The sequence below is a fragment of the Schistocerca nitens genome, chromosome 4 (genome assembly GCF_023898315.1).
Source record: "Schistocerca nitens isolate TAMUIC-IGC-003100 chromosome 4, iqSchNite1.1, whole genome shotgun sequence".
NCBI classification, from domain to species: Eukaryota; Metazoa; Arthropoda; class Insecta; order Orthoptera; family Acrididae; genus Schistocerca; species Schistocerca nitens.
In genome coordinates, this window is record NC_064617.1 from 873,397,307 (window position 1) to 873,419,677 (window position 22,371).

At 42.4% G+C, this 22,371-nt stretch overlaps 1 protein-coding gene across 1 annotated transcript in view; it reads left to right on the forward strand.

Moving 5' to 3' along the window:
* LOC126252384 (mucin-2-like) overlaps positions 1-9,109 on the forward strand; it is an 80,781-nt gene extending 71,672 nt beyond the window's left edge. The window contains exon 3 of the mRNA XM_049953275.1: positions 7,038-9,109. Within this exon, the coding sequence (XP_049809232.1) occupies positions 7,038-8,027 (990 nt within the window). The 3' untranslated portion in view covers positions 8,028-9,109. The remainder of the gene's footprint in view (positions 1-7,037) is intronic.
* The last annotated feature ends 13,262 nt before the right edge of the window (positions 9,110-22,371 follow it).

A 22,371-nucleotide genomic window follows, 5' to 3' on the forward strand; every position in this document is an offset into this window, starting at 1 on the left:
TTTAATAGTTTAGGAGCAGAAAAGCATTTTACATTTAAATATGGTAGGAGCAACGATGTTGTTCGTTAGAAACTTCACATAGTCATGATCCCTTACTGCCTACAAGCGAATACGCTGTTCCTTGGCGACGTAACATGCCTGCGAATAGCAGAGCGGATTGCTTTTCGCTAAATTTATTATTTCTATAAACTTCCCTGCCGAGAGTAACGTGCCGAAGACGAAAAAATTACTCCTGGATCTGCGCGAACGAGTTCGAATATCTTCTAGGGGGGGGGGGGGCAGCTCCCCCCCCCCTGCCCCTCGCTGGGTACGCCCATGGTCTGCGTAATAATAACCTGCCCTTTATCAAAGTCACTTACCTCAATGTATTTGCCCATTTGCAGCCCACATGTCCGCAAGGGTGATTCCCCATCCGTGACTGCCCTGCTTACATACTTTAGCTGCCGCAACGCCACCAGACAGCATCCAACGTCGGAGTGGGCAGAGGTCACAATGTTTTGGCTTATCAGTGTAATTACAAAGGCATTGTTAAAGCGGTATTACAAGGCTCGAAAACATTTATCAAATTTACAAATTAACTCACATTTATGGACCATAACATACTCAGAATTACCATAGCGAATAGGGCAGCCACCTTTCACGATCTTGGATGGTACACAGGAAGAAAAAACGTTGGTACCCTTCTGTGTCAGTCCGAAGTTATCCAGTTTTATCGTCGTATTCTTTACGAGGGACGTGCGTTGGAGGAAGTGCTTTCTTTCTTGACTCCTTTTCGATAGCGAGTTCTCGAAAGTTTGTAGGTAAGGCTACTCGCGAAGCGCAACATCTTTCAAGTGAAGTCTTCCACTACAGGTTGTTGAGCATTTCGCTGACCTAACAAAGTCGCAGCGAATCAACTTCTGCGTTCTCTTCTGTTAATGCTACAGAAACCAACCTAGCAAGGGTCCCAGACGGGCGAACAATACTCAAAAATTACTGGAGCGAGTATATCGCAAGCAATCTCTTCCATGAGTGTATTACACTTCATTCTGCTTCTTCTAATCAACCTCAGTCTGCCATCTGCCTTCTCTACGATCAAACTTATTCATTTAATTTGCACCTTAAACTACTCTGGGTTGATTTCCTAGATGCGAGAAGGTCGTGACTGATACCCTGTCTCGCAGTCGCATCTTTTCGTCCCTTCACTAGCGTTGCATTACATTTGCTTACGTTGAGGGACAGCTGTCAATCTGTGAACTATACGAGGGTCGTTTGAAAAGTGCGTGCAAAAATAAAAACTACTTACGTGTTTGGGGTAAACCTTTTTTATTTTTCAACATAGTCTCTCTTTAGACTTATACACTTTGTCCAACGCTGTCCTAATTTGTTGATCCCTTCCGAATAATACGAATTGTCCAAGTCTGCAAAATAGCTATTGGTTGCTACAATCACCTCCTCGTTTGAATAAAATTTTTGTCCCGCCAGCCTTTCTTCAAATTGGGGAACAAATAGAAGTCCGAGGGAGCCAAGGATGTGAAACGAGTTGGAATCCTATTTCCATTAATTTTGCAACCACAGCTGCTGCGGAGTGAGCTGGTGCATTTTCGTGATGGAAAAGGACTTTTTTGCGGTCCAATCGTCGGCGTTTTTCTTGCAGCTCGGTTTTCAAACGGTCCAATAACGATGAATAATATTCACCTATAATAGGTTTACCCTTTTCCAAATAGTCGATGGGGATTATCGCTTGCGAATCCCAAAAGACTGTCGCCATAAACTTTTCGGCCCAAGGAATGGTCTTCACCTTTTTTGGAGCAGATTCTCCCTTGGTAACCCATTGTTTAGATTGTTGTTTCGTCTCAGGAGTATAGTAATGTATCCATGTTTCATCCACAGAGACGAAATGACGCTTAAAGTCCTGAGGATTCTTCATGAACAGCTGCAAACCATCCTCGCAACACTTCACACGATTCCGCTTTTGGTCAAGCGTGAGCAATCGCAGAACCCATGTTGCGGATAGCTTTCTCATGTCCAAATGCTTATGCAAAATATTATGTATCCATTCACTCAAGATTCCCACAGCACTAGCAATCTCACGCACCTTAACTCCTCTGTCATCCATCACCGTATCATGGATTTTATCAAGGATTTCTGGAGTCGTAACCTCCCTACAGGGCGTCCAGAACGTTCAGAATCACTTGTGCCCATATGGCCACTCCGAAAATTTTGAAACCACTTATAAATTGTTCTAATCGAAGATGCAGAGTCACCATAATGTTTATCAAGCTTCTCTTTAGTCTCCTGAGGCGTTTAGTCTTTCATAAAGTAACGTTTAATCACTACACGAAATTCTTTTTCGTCCATTTTTTGACAATCACTTCCTTGATTTACACGAATGCCAAACCCAAAGAAATAGACCAATATGGATGAAACTTGGTGTGCGTTCTTTCCAAAGATGATACTAACTAAACATGACCTCGATACGCACCGGTGGTGCCATCTCTCAAACTTTGCACGGACTTTTCAAACGCCGCTCGTACTCTATTCATCACAACAATAAACCTGATGTAAACATTACGCCATGTATTCTTCCGCGTTTGCTTGACTCTCATTGGATTTCGTCTCACGTGGAGCGGAAGCTATGTTGTGACCAGTACAGTCAAGTACGATCACAAAGATAAGTTTTACGCTGTATTACACGCACATATAGGCTATTGAGCGATAATGTGCGGAACAACGGCTTTACCGGCGCATTGAACTTGGGCAACACTGGACAACTAGCAATCCAATAAACCTGCAATGATGTGAGCAGTTGCAGTTCAGACATAAAAAGAGACGGTCAAAGAAACAATATAGTTTCGAATGTCATTTAATTTTTAAACAGAATGAAATAACATTCGGCAAAACTCCAGCACTACCGCTTCCTTTTTAGGCGACCTGACGGAAAGCATAAAATGCTCTCGTTCTCACCTGAAATTGTATTCTAATTACAAACAAGAGTGGTGAAAATTTCTAATTTAAACACGGGGTAATTTTTCTGAGCGACTAATGTGTGATGCAAAAGCATACTGCAGGGATTTCACCGCACCATTGAATACTGAAGCCAGTGAAAGTATTAATTACAATCAGGCGTCTGGTAAACTCTCAGCTCCTTCCTCATCCAAATCCGAAAATTACATTTCAGTACTAGAACTGTCATCTGCTACGTTTATAACGATAAACAATAGAATCCACGAAGCCATCCAGGTGCCGCATTTTCTCCTCTTCTTTTATGACGTGTCATTCTACATCCCGGCCAACGTTCGGCAGTAACATGTGAAAAAGCTGCGTGCGTCAGTTCGAGCAGGTCTGGCAGCTTAACAGTCTTGTTATTTCTCGAGCCAAATCCCTTAACTTGGCTCCTGATCGGTTCTGTTGGGTTCACATTGTAATGATACAGTGGCAAATGTAAAAATGAAGCATTTGTATGGTGTGCTCGATTCTGTGAAAATGATTTTTTTTTTCATGTTTCTACGACACATATCGACACTTATCTACAATTGTGGTATAAAACAATGGACATAGCCCAAATAAAGAGTATCAGTTTTTCATTTTTGCGTTAAAAATAAATGTCATGTTTTATTAATATAAGCAACCTTTATTAAGTTTTTCATAAAATATCGATAATTGAGAATTTATTTTTGAAATGAAAACAGGAATTTCGAGTGCAATATGTAATTGAAAGCAAGAAGACGTGCATTATTCATAAAAATGATGATTAATTTTACAATTACGAGAGGTAGGCAATTCAAAATGAACGATAAAAAACTTCGCTCTGCGACACTTGAACCAGCTCCTACGCTACCGATTCCGCTGTACACGAATGTGTAACTTCGTTGCAACTGTATGTAATATAGTCCCTCGGAAAACTTCAAAGCTAATTAATCACCTCTGTAAATTTATGACAAACATTAAAAAAACCTATTTCTCGGCACTTTTTAACCCTGTTCCACACGCGTGTTTCACTACGGAACTGGAAGCAGCCTCACCATTTTCGTACTGCGTATAAACAGCGCCGACAATCAGATAACAAGAGTACAGAGGCTGTGACTATACACGATTTTTTAAATAAAAACTGCATAACTAAAGCGTGGTTAAGAAAAACGTTGATGAATGGCTGCTAATACATTTGAATGTCTTAAAGCTTCATTTTACGTTTCTTAGTAATAATATACCGGGTGATCAAAAAGTCAGTATAAATTTGAAAACTTAATAAACCACGGAATAATGTAGATAGAGAGGTAAAAATTGACACACATGCTTGGAATGACATAGGGTTTTATTAGAACCAAAAAAAAACAAAGTTCACAAAATGTCCGACAGATGGCGCTGGACAGCAAAACGTCAGTGACTCAGTGACTGCGCATAACAATCGTGTATAAAAGGAGCTGTAATGAGAGAGAGAATCAGATGCGCCAGCAGTCGCAGCATGTTACCGATACCTGAAAAGGCGCTTTTAGTGAAGCTTGTAGCGGGACTTTGTGAATTTCGCCGCGCTACACTCGTTCCCTCAGATAAAAAAATATCCCGTGGCAGCGGTATGAGCGCTCGGCGGCAGAAAAAATAGTATAATTGTAACTCTTTTTTTGTTTTCTATCCGTTTCTTGATTGTCTCTTGATAGCCGAAGCTTAAGGCAGACGTGATCTGATGAAGACGTAAAAAAAAAAAAAAAACTTATTAGCTAGTCTTGATCTGATTTTAATGTGTAGACATATTGTGGAAGTTGTTAAAAAAATTCGGAGGATGGAAGTAGCAAAGTAAATTAAATTGCATTTAATATCAAGACGGTTTTTGTATACATTAGAAATTGCTGGACAATGACACTTATTGCAAGATTTCGGAGCAGACTTTTCACGCAGAAATGAAGTAGGAGATTTTTGAAGACCTGGACGCCGCACGAAAGAAGACATTTAACCTGGTAAAGGATGAACTCTTATCTACGTCATTCCCCCCTGTCAGTTACATTTTGGAAGTCTCTGTTCTTTTTCAATAATTTTTGTAGTGGAAATTGGTTTAACTTTTGCTCAAAAACGCCGCAAGGACCACCCCAACAATAGCTTTTCCGAATCACGAAGTCCGATAGCTTTTCTGTAATACGAAGTCCGATTTGCTTTTCATTCTTTCCCTTTTTCACGGTCATTTACGATTTTAAAACCCCCTTTTTATTCACCATTTCTTCCCAACATTTTCAACCTTTTCTTTTTCTTTTCTTCTCTCTTTTCTTTTTTTATTAACCACTACAATCTGTATTATCAGAATGGGGAATGTGCTAGTTCAGCGTTATGATCCTATCGCCGTAGGAAGGGGATTCGAACGGGTAAAGATCCGTTGACAAATGCAGCTGTGGCGAGAATGATTTCGAAGTTCGAAGCCCCGGGTTGTTTAGACGACAGACCGCGTAGTGGCCGACCGAGCACAAGGCGTAATGCTGCTGAGACAGTTCAGGAAGAAATGGAGACTGTAGCGGTTTCGTGTATGCACGGGGAAGTCAGCGCTCGTGCAGTCGCACGTCGCACCGGTATTCCATACACTACTGTTTGGTTGGCACTGAGGCGTAGCCTCCGATGCTATCCGTACAAAATCCATCGGCATCAAGAACTGTTACCTGGCGATTTAGTGAAGCGAAAGGAATTTGCTGTGTGGGCGTTTCAAAAGATGGTGGAAGATGACGATTGGTTGAGTAACGTGTTGTGGACCGACGAAGCTCATTTCACGCTCCGAGGGTCTGTCTACGCCCACAGCTGCAGAATTTGGGCTACCGAAAATCCTAGAACTGTCGTGGAAACTCCACTGCACGACGAGAAAGTCACGGTATGGGTTGGATTTACCACATTTACCGTTATCGGGCCTTTCTTATTCGAGGAAATGCGTGATTCTAGTTTTGTAACTGCTACCGTGACGGATGAGAGGTACGCCGATATGTTACAGAATCGCATCATCCCCAGCCTGGCTGATAAACACCTGCTGAAACGTACGATGTTTATGCAGGATGGAGCTCCACCCCATATTGCTAGACGCATGAAAGATCTCTTGTGCACGTCGTTTGGTGATGATTGTGTGCTCAGCCGCCACTTTCGTCATGCTTGGCCTCCCAGGTCCCCAGACCTCAGTCCGTGCGATTATTGGCTTTGGCGTTACCCGAGGTCGCAAGTGTATCGTGATCGACCGACATCTCTAGGGATGCTGAAAGACAACATCCGACTCCAATGCCTCACCATAACCCCGGACATGCTTTACAATGCTGTTGACAACATTATTCCTCGACTACAGCTATTGTTGAAGAATGATGGCTGACATATTGAGCATTTGCTGTAAAGAACATCATCTTTGCTTTGTCTTACTTTGTTATGCTAATTATTGCTATTCTGATAAGATGAAGCGCCATCTGTCGGACATTTTTTGAACTTTTGTATTTTTTTAGTTCTAATAAAACCCCATGTCATTCCAAGCATATGTTTCAATTTGTACCTCTCTATCTACATAATTCCGTGATTTATTCAGTTTTCAAACTTATACTGACTTTTTGATCACCCGGTAGCTAATACATAAGTAGGACTTACTTCCAAGAGCGTAACAAAACCAGTGTACATGTGCTACGGAATATGACCAATAATCGCGTTTGTGTTTTGTTTACATCAGGTTTATTCTCACGATGAACAGAGTATAATAGGTGCTGATCATCTGCAAGTCGGTATTCTGTGACAAGTTTCTAACGATGTCACTTCTCGGTACACAACTGTGTCCTCTGCGAACAAATTCTTTAGGCTACATTTACATTTCTACACATCTCGTGTATAGCAGTGGCCCTTGAGATACGCTAGACGCTATCGTAGTTTCTGACAGTGCTTGTCTGTACAGAACAGCATAACGAACTGTGTGCCAACACATCACAAACATGTATCTTCTTTCAGTGAGCTGAGCTGCCTTTCATCCGACAGGGCTATACAACTTTACCCACCCATGTTTCGAAAAGGACAGCTGTGCATAAACTGGTGATTCAAAAGTTTCTTTCTCTTGGCAGAGTCGACGTACTTCCGAGCTGATCGAGACGATGGTGTTGATGGCGGCAACAGCAGAGCATGCAGATACAAATAAGAGACCAGCAGAGAAGTTGGCGACTCCTGGAGATGTGTCGAGAACATATATGGCCACAACAGAACCGATGCAAGATACTACAGTTACAATAGACACAACACCACTGGAGACGGAAGCGCCTACGGAAACGACAGAAGAGCCTATAGGTACAACTGACACAATGGCTACTGAAGATACATCGGAAATAAGTACGACGGGACTGACGACTGATGAGACAACAATACTGGATTCGACAACGGCGGAAGATGCAACATGGACGGTAGATACGACCATCACAACATTAATACCAACGACAACTGGTATTCCATCGGAGTCTACATCAAAAGTGACGACGACGACGGCGACGGCAACACCGGCAACAACAACAACAACGCAACACCCATCTTCGGCACCACCACCAGAATCTACATCGACAACGACAACCACAATCGCAACAACGCAGTACCCATCTACAGTCCTACCGCCGGAGCCTACATCCACAACAACAACAACAGAGCATCCGCCCACTGCACAACCACCAGAATCTACATCGACAACGACAACCACAACCACAACAACGCAGTACCCATCTACAGTCCTACCGCCGGAGCCTACATCCACAACAACAACAACAGAGCATCCGCCCACTGCACAACCACCAGAATCTACATCGACAACGACAACCACAACCACAACAACGCAGCACCCATCTACAGTCCAACCGCCGGAGCCTACATCCACAACAACAACAACAACAGAGCATCCACCCACTGCATCACCACCAGAGTCTACATCCTCAACAGCCACGACGACCACGACGACGGCTCATCCGCTGCCGCCAGTGGATTCCACGACGTCGACCTCGACCATGACTACCACAACTACGAGCACTGCAAGAGTTCCTCTTGTGTCACAGACTCCAGTTCATTCAGTGTAATTTACAGGTCAATTTCCACTTTGTCCATTTACTCATAACTACACAACCCACGCTGACAATCAGACGATTTTTACTTGCCGTTGTGTACCGGAAACTTCACAACCATAGTGCGTCAAAGACCTTCCGCAAGACTTTCTCCTTTCGGTTCGTCAGAGTAGAGATATAGCTTGTTATATGACCTGTATTGTATGTGTTAACGTAATAGTATTCTACAGTTCTTCCAAGCTGTGATGCTGCATATGATACAAAAGCAGTATAAAGCATTACTTTTCCTTTCACTTTTTTGTTTTTATTTATGCTGGGAGTTACAAAAAGAATTCTGTGAAAATGACTCCCCCCACCACACTACGAAATTAAATAGTGAGCAAATACGGAGCTTAATATGGTTTTTTGCGATAATTTAACAAATATGGCAAGTATAACTTATATAATATAGAGGTTAACATCTTTTCCACAACAAGTTTCTGCATATTCGTTAGGCGACGATCGCCATACTTCTCTCTGCGGGCTTATTCTTGTGACTGAAGCCAGAAATGCGTTTTTGGTGTAGTAATATCTACTTCAATGTTGTGAACCACCTACCTGGTCTCTAGGCCTTTGCCAGCGCTCAGTAATAGCACCTAGAACATCATTATTGTACAGAGAAATTTATTGGTCCAACCTTGCACTATTTAAATTATCACTAACATTATTTTTTGTGTTTGGTTATTAGCCACTCTAGTTTTCAAGCATTTGTAATATTATGCTCAACAATTGACCAATTTTTGAACAGAACAATGTATGTTTTCTGTTCAAACTTCTGTCCTCTCACACCGCAAGTTTTGTCGTAAGCAATCATTGGCTGGAAAAAATTTAATCGTGTTATTATAATAAGGTACAATAATTTTTGTAAACTAAAAACACACCAAATGTGGTAATTATGTCTCGAGGAATGAACATTTAGACAGCACACAGATAGGGAAAGATCTCCAAGTGCAACAAATTTTTTAAGTAAATTTCTTTCACAATAACACTAAGATGACAACAGCCATAGAAAAGAATCTATTATTACGAAAAAACTTTATTTTTTAATATTAAGATGAGCCAGAGAAGTGTCTAACTGAAATATATTCTATTAAGTTGATAAAATGGGATTCCTTCTGAATTTAAAACTGTGGATGTATGTGAGACTTGTAATATCAGCTTGGATACATCAATAATAGTGACCTTTTCCTTTGCTGTTTCTTATTCACTCGCCGCTGATGTCCATGTTTCATGTAAAAAACTGCAAAAATAATGCAAATGGAAATAAATAAATATTATTATTCCAACACATAGTTAGTGTGTTATTTAACGCCAGCCGGGTTGACCGAGAGGTTCTAGGCGCTACAGTCGCAGGTTCGAATCCTGCCTCGGGCATGGATGTGTGTGATGTCCTTAGGTTAGTTAGGTTTAAGTAGTTATTAGTTCTAGGGGGCTGATGACCTCAGAAGTTAAGTCCCATAGTGCTCAGAGCCATTTGAACCATTTTTTTTTTTTGTTATTTAACCAAATGTAAAACAGAGGGAGACAAGGATGTGCACGCTAAAAGGAAGCTAAAACTGAACAAGTTTAGAGCCTCTGATCCATAAATGAAGCATAAATCAAATGAAATATATTATTATAATGTCATGTCATTTCCTGAATATCGCTGCTTAGTCGTTTCAATAGGTCCCTGTATATGGCATCAGCAGGTTAGCCAGTCGGCGTTAGGGACATTGGAAAAACATCTTACTCAGTAGAAGGAATGTTAACATCTATACCCTTGAGTTGATCACCTCTCTACGTCCTCTCAAGAGCAACATCTTTACATAATACTCAAAGAAGAAGGTTCTGCTGTTAGGTAGTTCTCATGGCAGAGGTGTAGGCCAGCAGTTGCAGGAAGTGCTGGGGAGTGAGTACCAGGTCACCAGCATTGTGAAGCCTAATGCAGGATTGGCTCAGGTGACTGTTAACATAGGGGGGTTATGTAGGGATTTTACTAAAGAGGATCAGGTAGTGATGGTGGGGCTGGTAATAGTATTGATAGGGATGGGGAGTATGACATAGATGGTGACCTGGAAAAGATAGCCACTCACACTGGCAACACGAATGTGCATTTTGTGGAACTGTTTCAGCGTCACGATCGGCCTCATCTTAATACAGCCGTCAGGCATAATAACATGAGACTTGGGGGTGCGCTGATGACAGAAAGCATGGGTCACATTTCAGTGGTGTCAGTGGAGTCTATCAGCAGGACGGGTTTCACTAGACATGGCCTGCACCTCAACAGGTATGGGAAGGGGAGGTTGGCAAAGCTTATAGGTGACAGCATAGGTGGGGTTGGTGGGATCACTCATGGGAAAATTCCTGCAGTAGTGGGTGTTAGAGCTGCACCTTTTTTAGATTGAAGTCAGCTGATAGGTATTCCTGCTTAAGGGAAGTCTCTCTAACAAAGGAACCACTTTTGACAAAGCTTAGGTATCCGAGTAATGAGGGAATTAGTGTATTTCATCAAAATATACAAGGTATTAGAGATAAAGTTAGTGAATTTCTTATAGATGTTGACTCTGAAATTATTGGTGTATCTGAACACTTATTAAATAAGGAGATAATTCAGAGACTTCCTTTACCAGGATACAGGTTGGCTGGCAGCTTTTCTAGGAGCTCTTTGCGGTGTGGGGGAGTAGCCATGTATGTGAAAAACGGAATCCCATTTGAGTCAATTGATGTTTCAAAGTACTGCACTGAAAAGGTGTTTGAATGTTGTGCAGGTGTGGTTAAATTTAATGGAGCTAAACTTCTAACTGTTGTTATTTATACACTCCTGGAAATTGAAATAAGAACACCGTGAATTCATTGTCCCAGGAAGGGGAAACTTTATTGACACATTCCTGGGGTCAGATACATCACATGATCACACTGACAGAACCACAGGCACATAGACACAGGCAACAGAGCATGCACAATGGCGGCACTAGTACAGTGTATATCCACCTTTCGCAGCAATGCAGGCTGCTATTCTCCCATGGAGACGATCGTAGAGATGCTGGATGTAGTCCTGTGGAACGGCTTGCCATGCCATTTCCACCTGGCACCTCAGTTGGACCAGCGTTCGTGCCGGACGTGCAGCCCGCGTGAGACGACGCTTCATCCAGTCCCAAACATGCTCAATGGGGGACAGATCCGGAGATCTTGCTGGCCAGGGTAGTTGACTTACACCTTCTAGAGCACGTTGGGTGGCACGGGATACATGCGGACGTGCATTGTCCTGTTGGAACAGCAAGTTCCCTTGCCGGTCTAGGAATGGTAGAACGATGGGTTCGATGACGGTTTGGTTGTACCGTGCACTATTCAGTGTCCCCTCGACGATCACCAGTGGTGTACGGCCAGTGTAGGAGATCGCTCCCCACACCATGATGCCGGGTGTTGGCCCTGTGTGCCTCGGTCGTATGCAGTCCTGATTGTGGCGCTCACCTGCACGGCGCCAAACACGCATACGACCATCATTGGCACCAAGGCAGAAGCGACTCTCATCGCTGAAGACGACACGTCTCCATTCGTCCCTCCATTCACGCCTGTCGCGACACCACTGGAGGCGGGCTGCACGATGTTGGGGCGTGAGCGGAAGACGGCCTAACGGTGTGCGGGACCGTAGCCCAGCTTCATGGAGACGGTTGCGAATGGTCCTCGCCGATACCGCAGGAGCAACAGTGTCCCTAATTTGCTGGGAAGTGGCGGTGCGGTCCCCTACGGCACTGCGTAAGATCCTACGGTCTTGGCGTGCATCCGTGCGTCGCTGCGGTCCGGTCCCAGGTCGACGGGCACGTGCACCTTCCGCCGACCACTGGCGACAACATCGATGTACTGTGGAGACCTCACGCCCCACGTGTTGAGCAATTCGGCGGTACGTCCACCCGGCGTCCCGCATGCCCACTATACGCCCTCGCTCAAAGTCCGTCAACTGCACATACGGTTCACGTCCACACTGTCGCGGCATGCTACCAGTGTTAAAGACTGCGATGGAGCTCCGTATGCCACGGCAAACTGGCCGACACTGACGGCGGCGGTGCACAAATGCTGCGCAGCTAGCGCCATTCGACGGCCAACACCGCGGTTCCTGGTGTGTCCGCTGTGCCGTGCGTGTGATCATTGCTTGTACAGCCCTCTCGCAGTGTCCGGAGCAAGTATGGTGGGTCTGACACACCGGTGTCAATGTGTTCTTTTTTCCATTTCCAGGAGTGTAGATCCCCAGACTCTGATTTCACAACATTTTTGCTAAAGCTAGAGGAGGTTCTTGGTTCACTTTATAGGAAATACAAAAAGTTAGTTATATGTGGTGACTTCAATATTAATTGTATAAGTGATTGTGCAAGGAAGAGGATGCTGGTAGACCTCCTTAATTCATATAATCTTATGCAAACCGTATTTTTTCCAACGAGAGTGCAAGCGAACAGTAGAACAACCATAGACAACATTTTTGTTCATTCCTCATTATTAGAAGGGCATTCTGTTAGCAAAAAGGTGAATGGCCTTTCAGATCATGATGCACAAATTTTAACTCTAAAAGATTTTTGTGCTGCAACACGTGTTAAATATAGTCATCAGCTGTTTAGGAAAGCTGATCCAGTTGCTGTAGAGACCTTTGTAAACCTTATCAAGGAACAAGAGTGGCAGGATGTTTATAGCGCTGATACAGTAGACGATAAATATAATGCTTTTCTCAAGACTTTTCTCGTGCTCTTTGAAAGTTGCTTTACGTTAGAACGTTAAAAACAGGGTACTAGCACAAACAGGCAGCCTGGGTGGCTGACTAGAGGGATAAGAATATCTTGTAGAACAAAGTGGCAATTATATCAATACGTTAGAAACAGTCAGAATCTAAATGCAGCAGCCCATTACAAACAGTATTGTAAGGTGCTTAAAAATGTTATTAGGAAGGCAAAAAGTATGTGGTATGCAGATAGAATAGCTAAGTCTCAGGATAAAATGAAAACCATAGCCGGCCGCGGTGGCCGTGCGGTTCTGGCGCTGCAGTCCGGAACCGCGGGGCTGCTACGGTCGCAGGTTCGAATCTTGCCTCGGGCATGGGTGTGTGTGATGTCCTTAGGTTGGTTAGGTTTAAGTAGTTCTAAGTTTTAGGGGACTTATGACCTAAGATGTTGGTGCAAATGGCTCTGAGCACTATGGGACTCAACATCTTAGGTCATAAGTCCCCTAGAACTTAGAACTACTTAAACCTAACCAACCTAAGGACATCACACACACCCATGCCCGAGGCAGGATTCGAACCTGCGACCGTAGCAGTCCCGCGGTTCCGGACGGCAGCGCCAGAACCGCACGGCCACCGCGGCCGGCGACCTAAGATGTTGACTCCCATAGTGCTCAGAGCCATTTGAACCAATTTGAAAACCATATGGTCAGTCGTAAAGGAAGTGGCTGGTCTGCAGAGACAGTTCGAGGATATAGAATCAGTGCGTAGTGGGAATGTCCGTGTCACTGATAAGTCGCATATATGTACAGTATTTAATAATCACTTTCTGAATATAGCAGGTGAACTAAATAGAAACCTAGTCCCAACAGGGAATCATATAGCGCTCTTAGAAAAAAGTGTTCCGAGACTGTTACCTGAAATGCTCCTCCATCATACTGACAAGAGGGAGATTGAGTTAATCATTAAATCACTAAAGACCAAGAACTCTCATGGATATGACGGGGTATCTAGCAGAATACTGAAGTATTGTTCTATGTATGTTAGCCCAGCACTTAGCCATATCTGTAACTTTTCCTTTAGGAGTGGTCGGTTTCCTGACCGATTAAAGTACTCGGTAGTGAAGCCACTTTATAAAAAGGGAGACAAGGATAATATTGACAATTATAGACCTATTTCTATGCCATCGGTGTTTGCTAACGTTATCGAGAAGGTTGTATATACAAGGTTACTGGTGCATTTAAATTCACATAACTTGCTGTCAAATGTTCAGTTTGGTTTTAGAAATGGTTTAACAACTGAAAATGCTATATTCTCTTTTCTCTGTGAGGTTTTGGACGGATTAAATAAAAGGTTGCGAACGCTAGGAGTTTTCTTTGATTTAACGAAGGTTTTTGACTGTGTTGACCACAAAATATTACTGCAGAAGTTGGACCATTATGGAGTAAGGGGAGTAGCTTACAATTGGTTCGCCTCTTACTTTAAGAACAGAAAGCAGAAGGTAATTCTCCGCAATATTGAGAGTGGTAGTGATGTTCAGTCCCAATGGGGCACTGTTAAGTGAGGCATTCCCCAAGGGTCGGTGCTGGGGCCACTGCTGTTTCGAGGCATTCCCCAAGGGTCGGTGCTGGGGCCACTGCTGTTTCTTCTTTATATAAATGATATGCCTTCTAGTATTACAGATGATTCAAAAATATTTCTGTTTGCTGATGACACCAGCTTGGTAGTGAAGGATCTTGTGTGTAATATTGAAACAGTATCAAATAATGTAGTTCATGAAATAAGTTCGTGGCTTGTGGAAAATAATTTGATGTTAAATCACAGTAAGACTCAGTTTTTACAGTTTCTAGCTCACAATTCAACAAGAACCGATATTTTGATCAGACAGAATGGGCATATTATAAGCGAGACGGAACAGTTCAAGTTCTTAGGCGTTCGGATAGATAGTAAGCTGTTGTGGAAAGCCCATGTCCAGGATCTTGTTCAGAAACTAAATACTGCTTTATTTACCATTAGAACAGTATCTGAAATAAGTGACACTTCAACACGAAAAGAAGTCTACTTCACATATTTTCATACGCTTATGTCGTATGGTATTATTTTTTGGGGTAATTCTTCTGATTCAAAAAGGGTATTTTTGGCTCAAAAACGGGCTGTTCGAGCTATATGTGGTGTAAGTTCGAGAACCTCTTGTCGACCCCTATTCAATAGTCTGGGAATTCTGACATTGCCCTCGCAGTATATATTTTCTTTAATGTCGTTAGTTGTTTGCAATATTAGCCTATTCCCAAGAGTTAGCAGCTTTCACTCAGTTAATACTAGGCAGAAATCCAATCTGCATGTGGAATGCACGTCCTTGACTCTTGTGCAGAAAGGAGTGCAGTATTCTGCTGCATCCATTTTCAATAAGCTACCATCATCATCAGTTATCTGCTATATTAGCAGGTCCTTTGCCTCTCCTTTTTCTGCGATCCATTGCTTCCTTCTTAAGGCTGCTGTATGTTGTACCGTCCATCATGTCATCCAGTATCTGGAATCTCTTCCTTCCTCGCTTCCTTTTCCCTTCTACATAACCTTCTAAAACTGTTTTTATCAGTCCGTCATTCTTTCTTAATATATGCCCAATCCAATTTCTTTTTCTTCTGTTTATTACATCTAGTAACTGTCTTTTCTCTCCCACTCTTCTCAGTACCTCTTCATTTTTTACTCTGTCCATCCAACTTATTCTTTCCATCTTCCGCCATGTCCAGATCTCAAAAGCCTCCAGCCTTTCTCTGTCTTTTTTCCTCATAGTCCATGTTTCAGCGCCATATAGAAGAACACTCCATACAATACATTTTATGAGTCTCTTTCTCAGTTCTCTGTCCAGACCGCTGCAGAAGATTCTCCTTTTCTTATAAAACGCCTCTTTTGCTATCCTTCTTTTAATTTCTGTGGTGCACTTCCAGTCGGTGTCTATCCTGCTTCCAAGATACTTAAAATTTTGCACCTGTTCTAGTGTTTCTCCATTCAGCACAATTTTTATTTCCTTATTTCCTCCTATTGCCAATACTTTTATTTTATTTGTGTTAATTTTCATTCCATATTTTTTCCGTTAGTTGCAATGGTGTGCACCAAATCCTGTAATTCTTTTTCCCCTGTGGCTAGAAGGACCATGTCATCAGCAAATCTCAAGCACCCTACTCTTCTTCCTCCAATTTCTACTCCTTTGTCATCTAATGAGCATTGGTCAATCATATTTTCCAAGTACAGGTTGAAAAGAGTAGGTGATAAACAGCATCCTTGTCTTACTCCTTTCCCTAGTCTGATCCAGTTTGTACTTTCTCCTCTCACTTTAACTGAAACGTTTTGATTAAGGTATAATGAGTTTATAAGTCTTCTGGTTTTCCAGTCCACTCTCTTTTCCCTCATAATAGTCGCCAGCTTGTCCCAAACCACATTGTCAAATGCCTTTTCTAAATAGATGAAGCACATATATAGGTCTCTTCCTTTTTCATAAACCTTTCTCCCAAGATTCGTAGGAGCCCTATTGCATCTCTGGTGCCTGTATTCCGTCTAAAGCCAAACTGCTCCTCGCCGAGATTCTCCTCTATTACTTTTTCAAGTCTTTTATTAATTATTCTTAACATCACTTTGGCTGCATGTGAAATGAGGCTGATTGTCCTGTGCTCGCTGCATTTCTTGGTTCCTTGTTTTTTCGGTAATGGAATCATTACTGTTGTCAAAAAGTCTTCAGGCCATTCACCTCTGTCATATATTTTATTACATAACCTCAATATTTCTCTTATTCCATTGTGGTTCAAGCATTTTAGTATTTCTCCCGGTATTGTATCTGTACCTACTGCTTTGCCATTTTTCATTGCAGCAATGGCAGACTTTACTTCTTCCATTATGATGGTCGGTCCTTTCTCTTCATCACTTACACTGTTGTGTGATTCAAGTTCCAGAGTTTCTGGTTTGCTATTTGTGTCATATAGCTCTTTTATATATTCTTCCCATCTCTGGAGGACATCGTCAAGATGTTTGTACACTACCTCTTCGTCTTTACTCAAAATTTCCATAGTAGCACTTCCTGCTCTGTTTTGTTCCCATGTCTTAGTCTTTGTTGTATAGTAAGTCGTATCTTCCCTTCCTGTCCAGTTCTTCAATTTCATCACATTCCTCTTTTAGCCATTTTTTCCTAGCCTGCTCTGTTTCTCTTCGCAGTTCGTTATTTAACCTTCGGTATATCTTTCTTGCATCTTCAGTGTTCTTGTTTTTCAATTTTATTCTCTCCTCCATCTTGGAAATCATTTCTTGTGTGACCCATGGTTTTTTTGACCTTTTCCCTTTTACATATCCTATATTTTGCTGTCCTGCTTTAATGATTCCTTCTTTCAGCATATTCCAGTACTCGTTGGCATTATCTGGTGCTTCTTTGTCTCGTAATGTGTTTAGAAAGTCCCGAAGTCCCGAGACAGCATTTCTGTAATTTGTTCTTTGTTGGACCTTATCTTCTCTAAATCCCACTTCTTCACCATTGTCGCCTTTTTCAGTTTTTTCATTCTTATTTCTATTTCTGCCATAAGTAAGTTGTGGTCACTATTAATATCTGCACCTGGTAATGTGTGCACCTTCTTGATTCCATTCCTGTATCTTTCTTCTACCAGTATAAAATCGATTTGGTTTCTGTATTTATCCCCTGGTGATTTTCAAGTGTAGAGCCTCCTCTTATGGTTCTTGAACCATGTGTTTGCCGCTATCAGCTGCCTTTCCCTGCAGAAGTCAATTAACCATTCACCTCTGTCATTTCTCTTTCCAAGACCATGACTGCCTACTATGTTTCCCTCTTTCCCTTCTCCCACAATGGCGTTCCAGTCTCCCATTACTATTTTGCAGCATTTTTTATTTTCGTCCATTATTCTCTCTATTACATTGTACATTTCCTCTACAATTTGGTCATCATGTTCTGAAGTTGGCATATACAACTGGACAATCAGTAAATCTTTTTTTGCTCCTTTTAGCCTTACACCAATAACCCGGTCATTTGCATAGTCTACATATTCCATACATTTAGCCAATTCCTTTGTCATAATCATTCCTACTCCATTAATTCCTTTTACTTCTCCTCCTGAGTAGTAGAATACATATTCATCTGACTGCAACTCACCATGTCCATTCCATCTTACCTCAGCAACTCCTACGAGGTCCATATGATTCTTTTCCATCTCTCTTTTAAGGTTTTCTAGTTTTCCTGCTTGTAGCAGAGTTCTGACATTCCAGGTACCAATTCTCGTTTTGATTTTTTTCCCCCTTTCAAGTTGTTCCCCCCCCCCCCCCCCCCCCCCCCGAGATCCGAATGGGGGACTATTTTACCTCCGGACACTGATTTAACATGAGAGGAAGCCATTTTTTGTGCATACAATGGAGACTGCATTATGCAGGGAAGATAATCTGCTACCACAAGAACTCAAAAATCTTAGTAGTAGCCCAAACTCTTTTAAGTCTAAACTGAAGAGTTTTCTCATGGCTCACTCCTTCTATTCTGTCGAGGAGCTCCTAGAAGATCTAAAAAATTAAGCAAATTCCAGTGTTACATTGTTGATTTTCTTTATTTAAACTTACTTGTCACCTGAATATGTTTTTTATATTTCATTTTATCTGTTTCTAATATCGTGTTATAATTTCATGTATTGACTTGTTCCATGACCATGGAGACTTCTCCTTAATTTGGTCTCACGGAACAATAAATAAATAAATAAATAAATAAATAAATAAATAAAAAGAAATTTGTTTCATATCAAACGAGAACGCAGATTCAGTTTTCCAGTCAGTACTTTCAGGACTGCTCCATTAGACGTCTCATCGTGTTGCAGCAGTTTTGTTAAACCCACTCCATAGCTTGAGTGGAGACAGTATCACAATGTTCACCTTGACATCCAGCCACTCTCCCTTCCCACCACCTCGAACACTTACACACGCCATTTTGGCTATTCGAGACAATGTAACACTGTCGACCAAGATACTGATAACCAGGAGCACTATACAACAGTAACATTACACGCTACCACACATCCAGATGCCTAACCTATCATCAAACAACATGCCAACACCAAACCACATACTACCCAAAAATACACACCCACCAATAAAACGTACAAACCGAAAGAGTAAACCTCAACACCAAACAACTGGACTCTACCGAATTTGATCCCATCCACCCACGGTACACTCCATCCAGGGAACTCCCAGCCAGATCTGTTACAACCATATTGATAACCCAAGGTACAGCCCAAAAATAACATTACGCACTACCATAAACCCAGACATTGTCTAACCTAGCTTCACCCAACATACCATTACCAAAAGACAGATTGTCCAGACAGGCACCTCCCAATCGTTCATTGCCCAAACAGCAATCTTCTAACCTAGAAACTGACCAAACAGAAGAAGTAAACCTCAACACCATACACCAGGATTCTACTGAACCTGATTCCATTCAGCTACAACACCCACAACCAAATTGATAATCCCAGGCACTGTCCAACAATAACATTACACACTACCACACACTCATTCATTGTTTAAACTATCATCGCCCAACATACCAACACCAGAGAACAGACTGCCCAAACAGCAACTCCCAATTAGTCAACCCGAAACAATACTCTGCTCAGCTATAAACTGACCAAACATCAGAAGTAAACCTTAACAACATAAACCAACTGTATATCGAACCTAAGCCGATCCACTCATGGAGCACACCATACAGGAAGCAACCAGCCACATCCTTCACAACCACATTGATAAACCCAGCCACTGTCCAATAGTATCATTACACACTACCATACAACCAGATGTTGTCTAATCTACCATCGCCCAGCTTAGGAACACCAGGCCACACAATGCCCAAACAGGCACTGCCCAATTAGTTATTCCCCAAACAATACTCTGCTCACCTATAAACTGTCCCAACAGAAGAAGTAAACCTCACAACCCTACACTAAGACTCTATTGTACCCACGGCGCACCCAGCCACATCCCCCACAACCAGAAATCGCCCAAACCACTACACTACTCGCACTCTTGCAGCCCAACCAGTCACTGTCCAACCAGTCACTGGCACTCCTTTCTGTTGTTATCAGGCCAAAGTGTCAACCTACAGACTGCTGTTAGCAATCACTTCCATCAGAATCACAAAATTCAGATTTCCATATCGACTACCGCTGAAAAGGTAGCCAACAAACCACAGGAATGAAGTTTCGTTATTGTCTCCTGACAATGAAAAGGTATGTGTACCAACTTGCGTCACGTTAAGACCCCACTTGTGGCAGAAAAGGCCACTGACCGTTTGTGCTGAGAAGTCTTTGTGACTACTGTGTCACGTATTGTGCAGAGTTCGCATAACATCTTGGGCGTCATCAGGTTATTCACAGCCAGGAAAAAAGGAAACCAAGCAAATTGGGAGGAGAAGACCAAATGGAACTTCACGATTTGACAGAGTGTGTGATCCTATTTCAGTGATCACAAAATGGAGTGAAATTCACGAAGAACGTGGCCTCTTGAGTCCACTTATCAGTATGACGCTGCACCGCTCTTGCCTGAATACAAGTCATGTTTCGTGTGGAAAGGGTATCACAAAGCGCTTGTGATCAACGGAAGTGTCCGATTCCACCCGTCTACTTTAATCCTTGATGCACGGAACCGTGCTGCTGCTACGGTCGCAGGTTCGAATCCTGCCTCGGGCATGGATGTGTGTGATGTCCTTAGGTTAGTTAGGTTTAAGTAGTTCTAAGTCTAGGAGACTGATGACCTCATATGTTAAGTCCCATAGTGCTTAGAGCCATTTGAACCATTTGTATTGTTGTATTTGATGGTGCCCTCTGGCAGTGAATGTGGAAGTGCTGAGTTTAACGTGTGGTATTGGGTTCATTTGAATTTTGGTTGTCATTGTGCTAACGTAGTTTTGAGTTTAGGTAATTGATGCGGTAATGTGGGTTGTGGAAGTGTCTTCAGTGAGTTATCGAGGTTTTTTTTTTGTTTATGTGTTTGGCGTTTATGTCAGGTCTGATTAATTTAGTGTGTGTGTGTGTGTGTGTGTGTGCCGGAAACTTTTGTTGGAAATTTTTGTTTCGATTTTAATCTGTAGTAATTTTAATGTTTTGTGTGTGTTTGTATTTATGGTAGGGCGGTTGTGTCGACTCCTGTGGTTTTGTTGGTGTAGCAGAATGTTGTAATTTAAATTTTTTTGGATATTAATTGTTTTGGGATGATGTGGTGTCCTTTCATTGTTGTATATTTAGCTTGTCCTTGCCTCAAACCCCAGATTTCTGTGGTTGCCTCGTTAGTTTCGTTTTATTTTTGGAGAGAGACGTTGTTGCGTCATTTATATTTTTGTTCTCGTTTTTTGACATGTGTATGTAGTGATATCATTGTCGTCATTTTCTATAAGCTGGAAGAAGCAGTTTCCACCATATTGATGACGTCATGGGTCAAAGCAGACGGGTGGACTCGGACGCTTCTGTAATGCCAAGAAATGTTAGAGAACCCGTCATATTTTCCGTCGCCCTATGAAAGTTTAGCCTGTTACCGGATATTACATTGGTAACAGTGAGATTGCATAGTTGTTCATTCATGGGTAAAAAAATTTATATGTCAAGGGAACTATTTTACATGACATTACTAGTGAGTTCATAACACTTATGTGCTCGATTAAGATCAGACAGGTACGAGGGTTTCCCAGAAAGTAATGAACCGAATTTTTTTTTCTTCAACAATTTTTTATTGAACGTCATGAGAATTACACACACGAAACAATGGTGTTTTATCTACGCACCCTATTTTTCCACGCAACCTCAATCCCGTTTCATGGCCTTCGTCCAGTGCGAAACAATGGCGTGTGTTCCCTGTCGGTACCAATCCATGTCCTGGTGGCGGAGCCAGTGCTTCACTGTGTGAACTTCCTTTGCTGATCGACAGATGCAGCGCCAACCGTCTGTTTTCTCATACTCCATTGAATGTCCAGTAGAAATACAATGTTCAGCAATAGCGGACTTGCTTGGCTGCAAAAGGCGGGTGTAACGTTGATGTTCAGTGCAGCGTTCTTTCACGGTGGTTGCTCAAATCGAAGACGACAGAGTGCGTCGACGGCCGTGGCAAACAGCAACGCAGAGGGCGACTGCGTTCCGCTATTCCACCAGCGAGGGCGCTGCCGGCGGGCAGTGTTGGTTCAACTATCAAGTTTTCGACGCATGCGCAGAATAGTTACAGTACGCTATATATTGCGGAGCGGAGAACTTTATCGCCAGTCTGCGACGGCTCACCTGAAGATGACTGGCAGGTGCCCAGTTGAAATATCGTGCGAAGTATTGAACGACGACCGGCTGCAAGCCCGAAATTTGTTTGAACTATCGGAGTAGATTTCTGACTGGATTCCTAGCAGAAAGAACTCAACAGTTCGTTCTTAACGGGACAACATAGTCTGACGTAAAAGTAACTTCTGGACTACCCTAAGGGAATGTTATACGGCCGCCATAGTTCCTGTAATACTACGGGGAAGCAAGAAATTGTAGCAGAGCAAGCTGGACGGCGTAATATTGTCTTCAAACAAGAAGAGGAGGTAAATAACTTCAAGGCTGGAAGAACTATCATCTAATA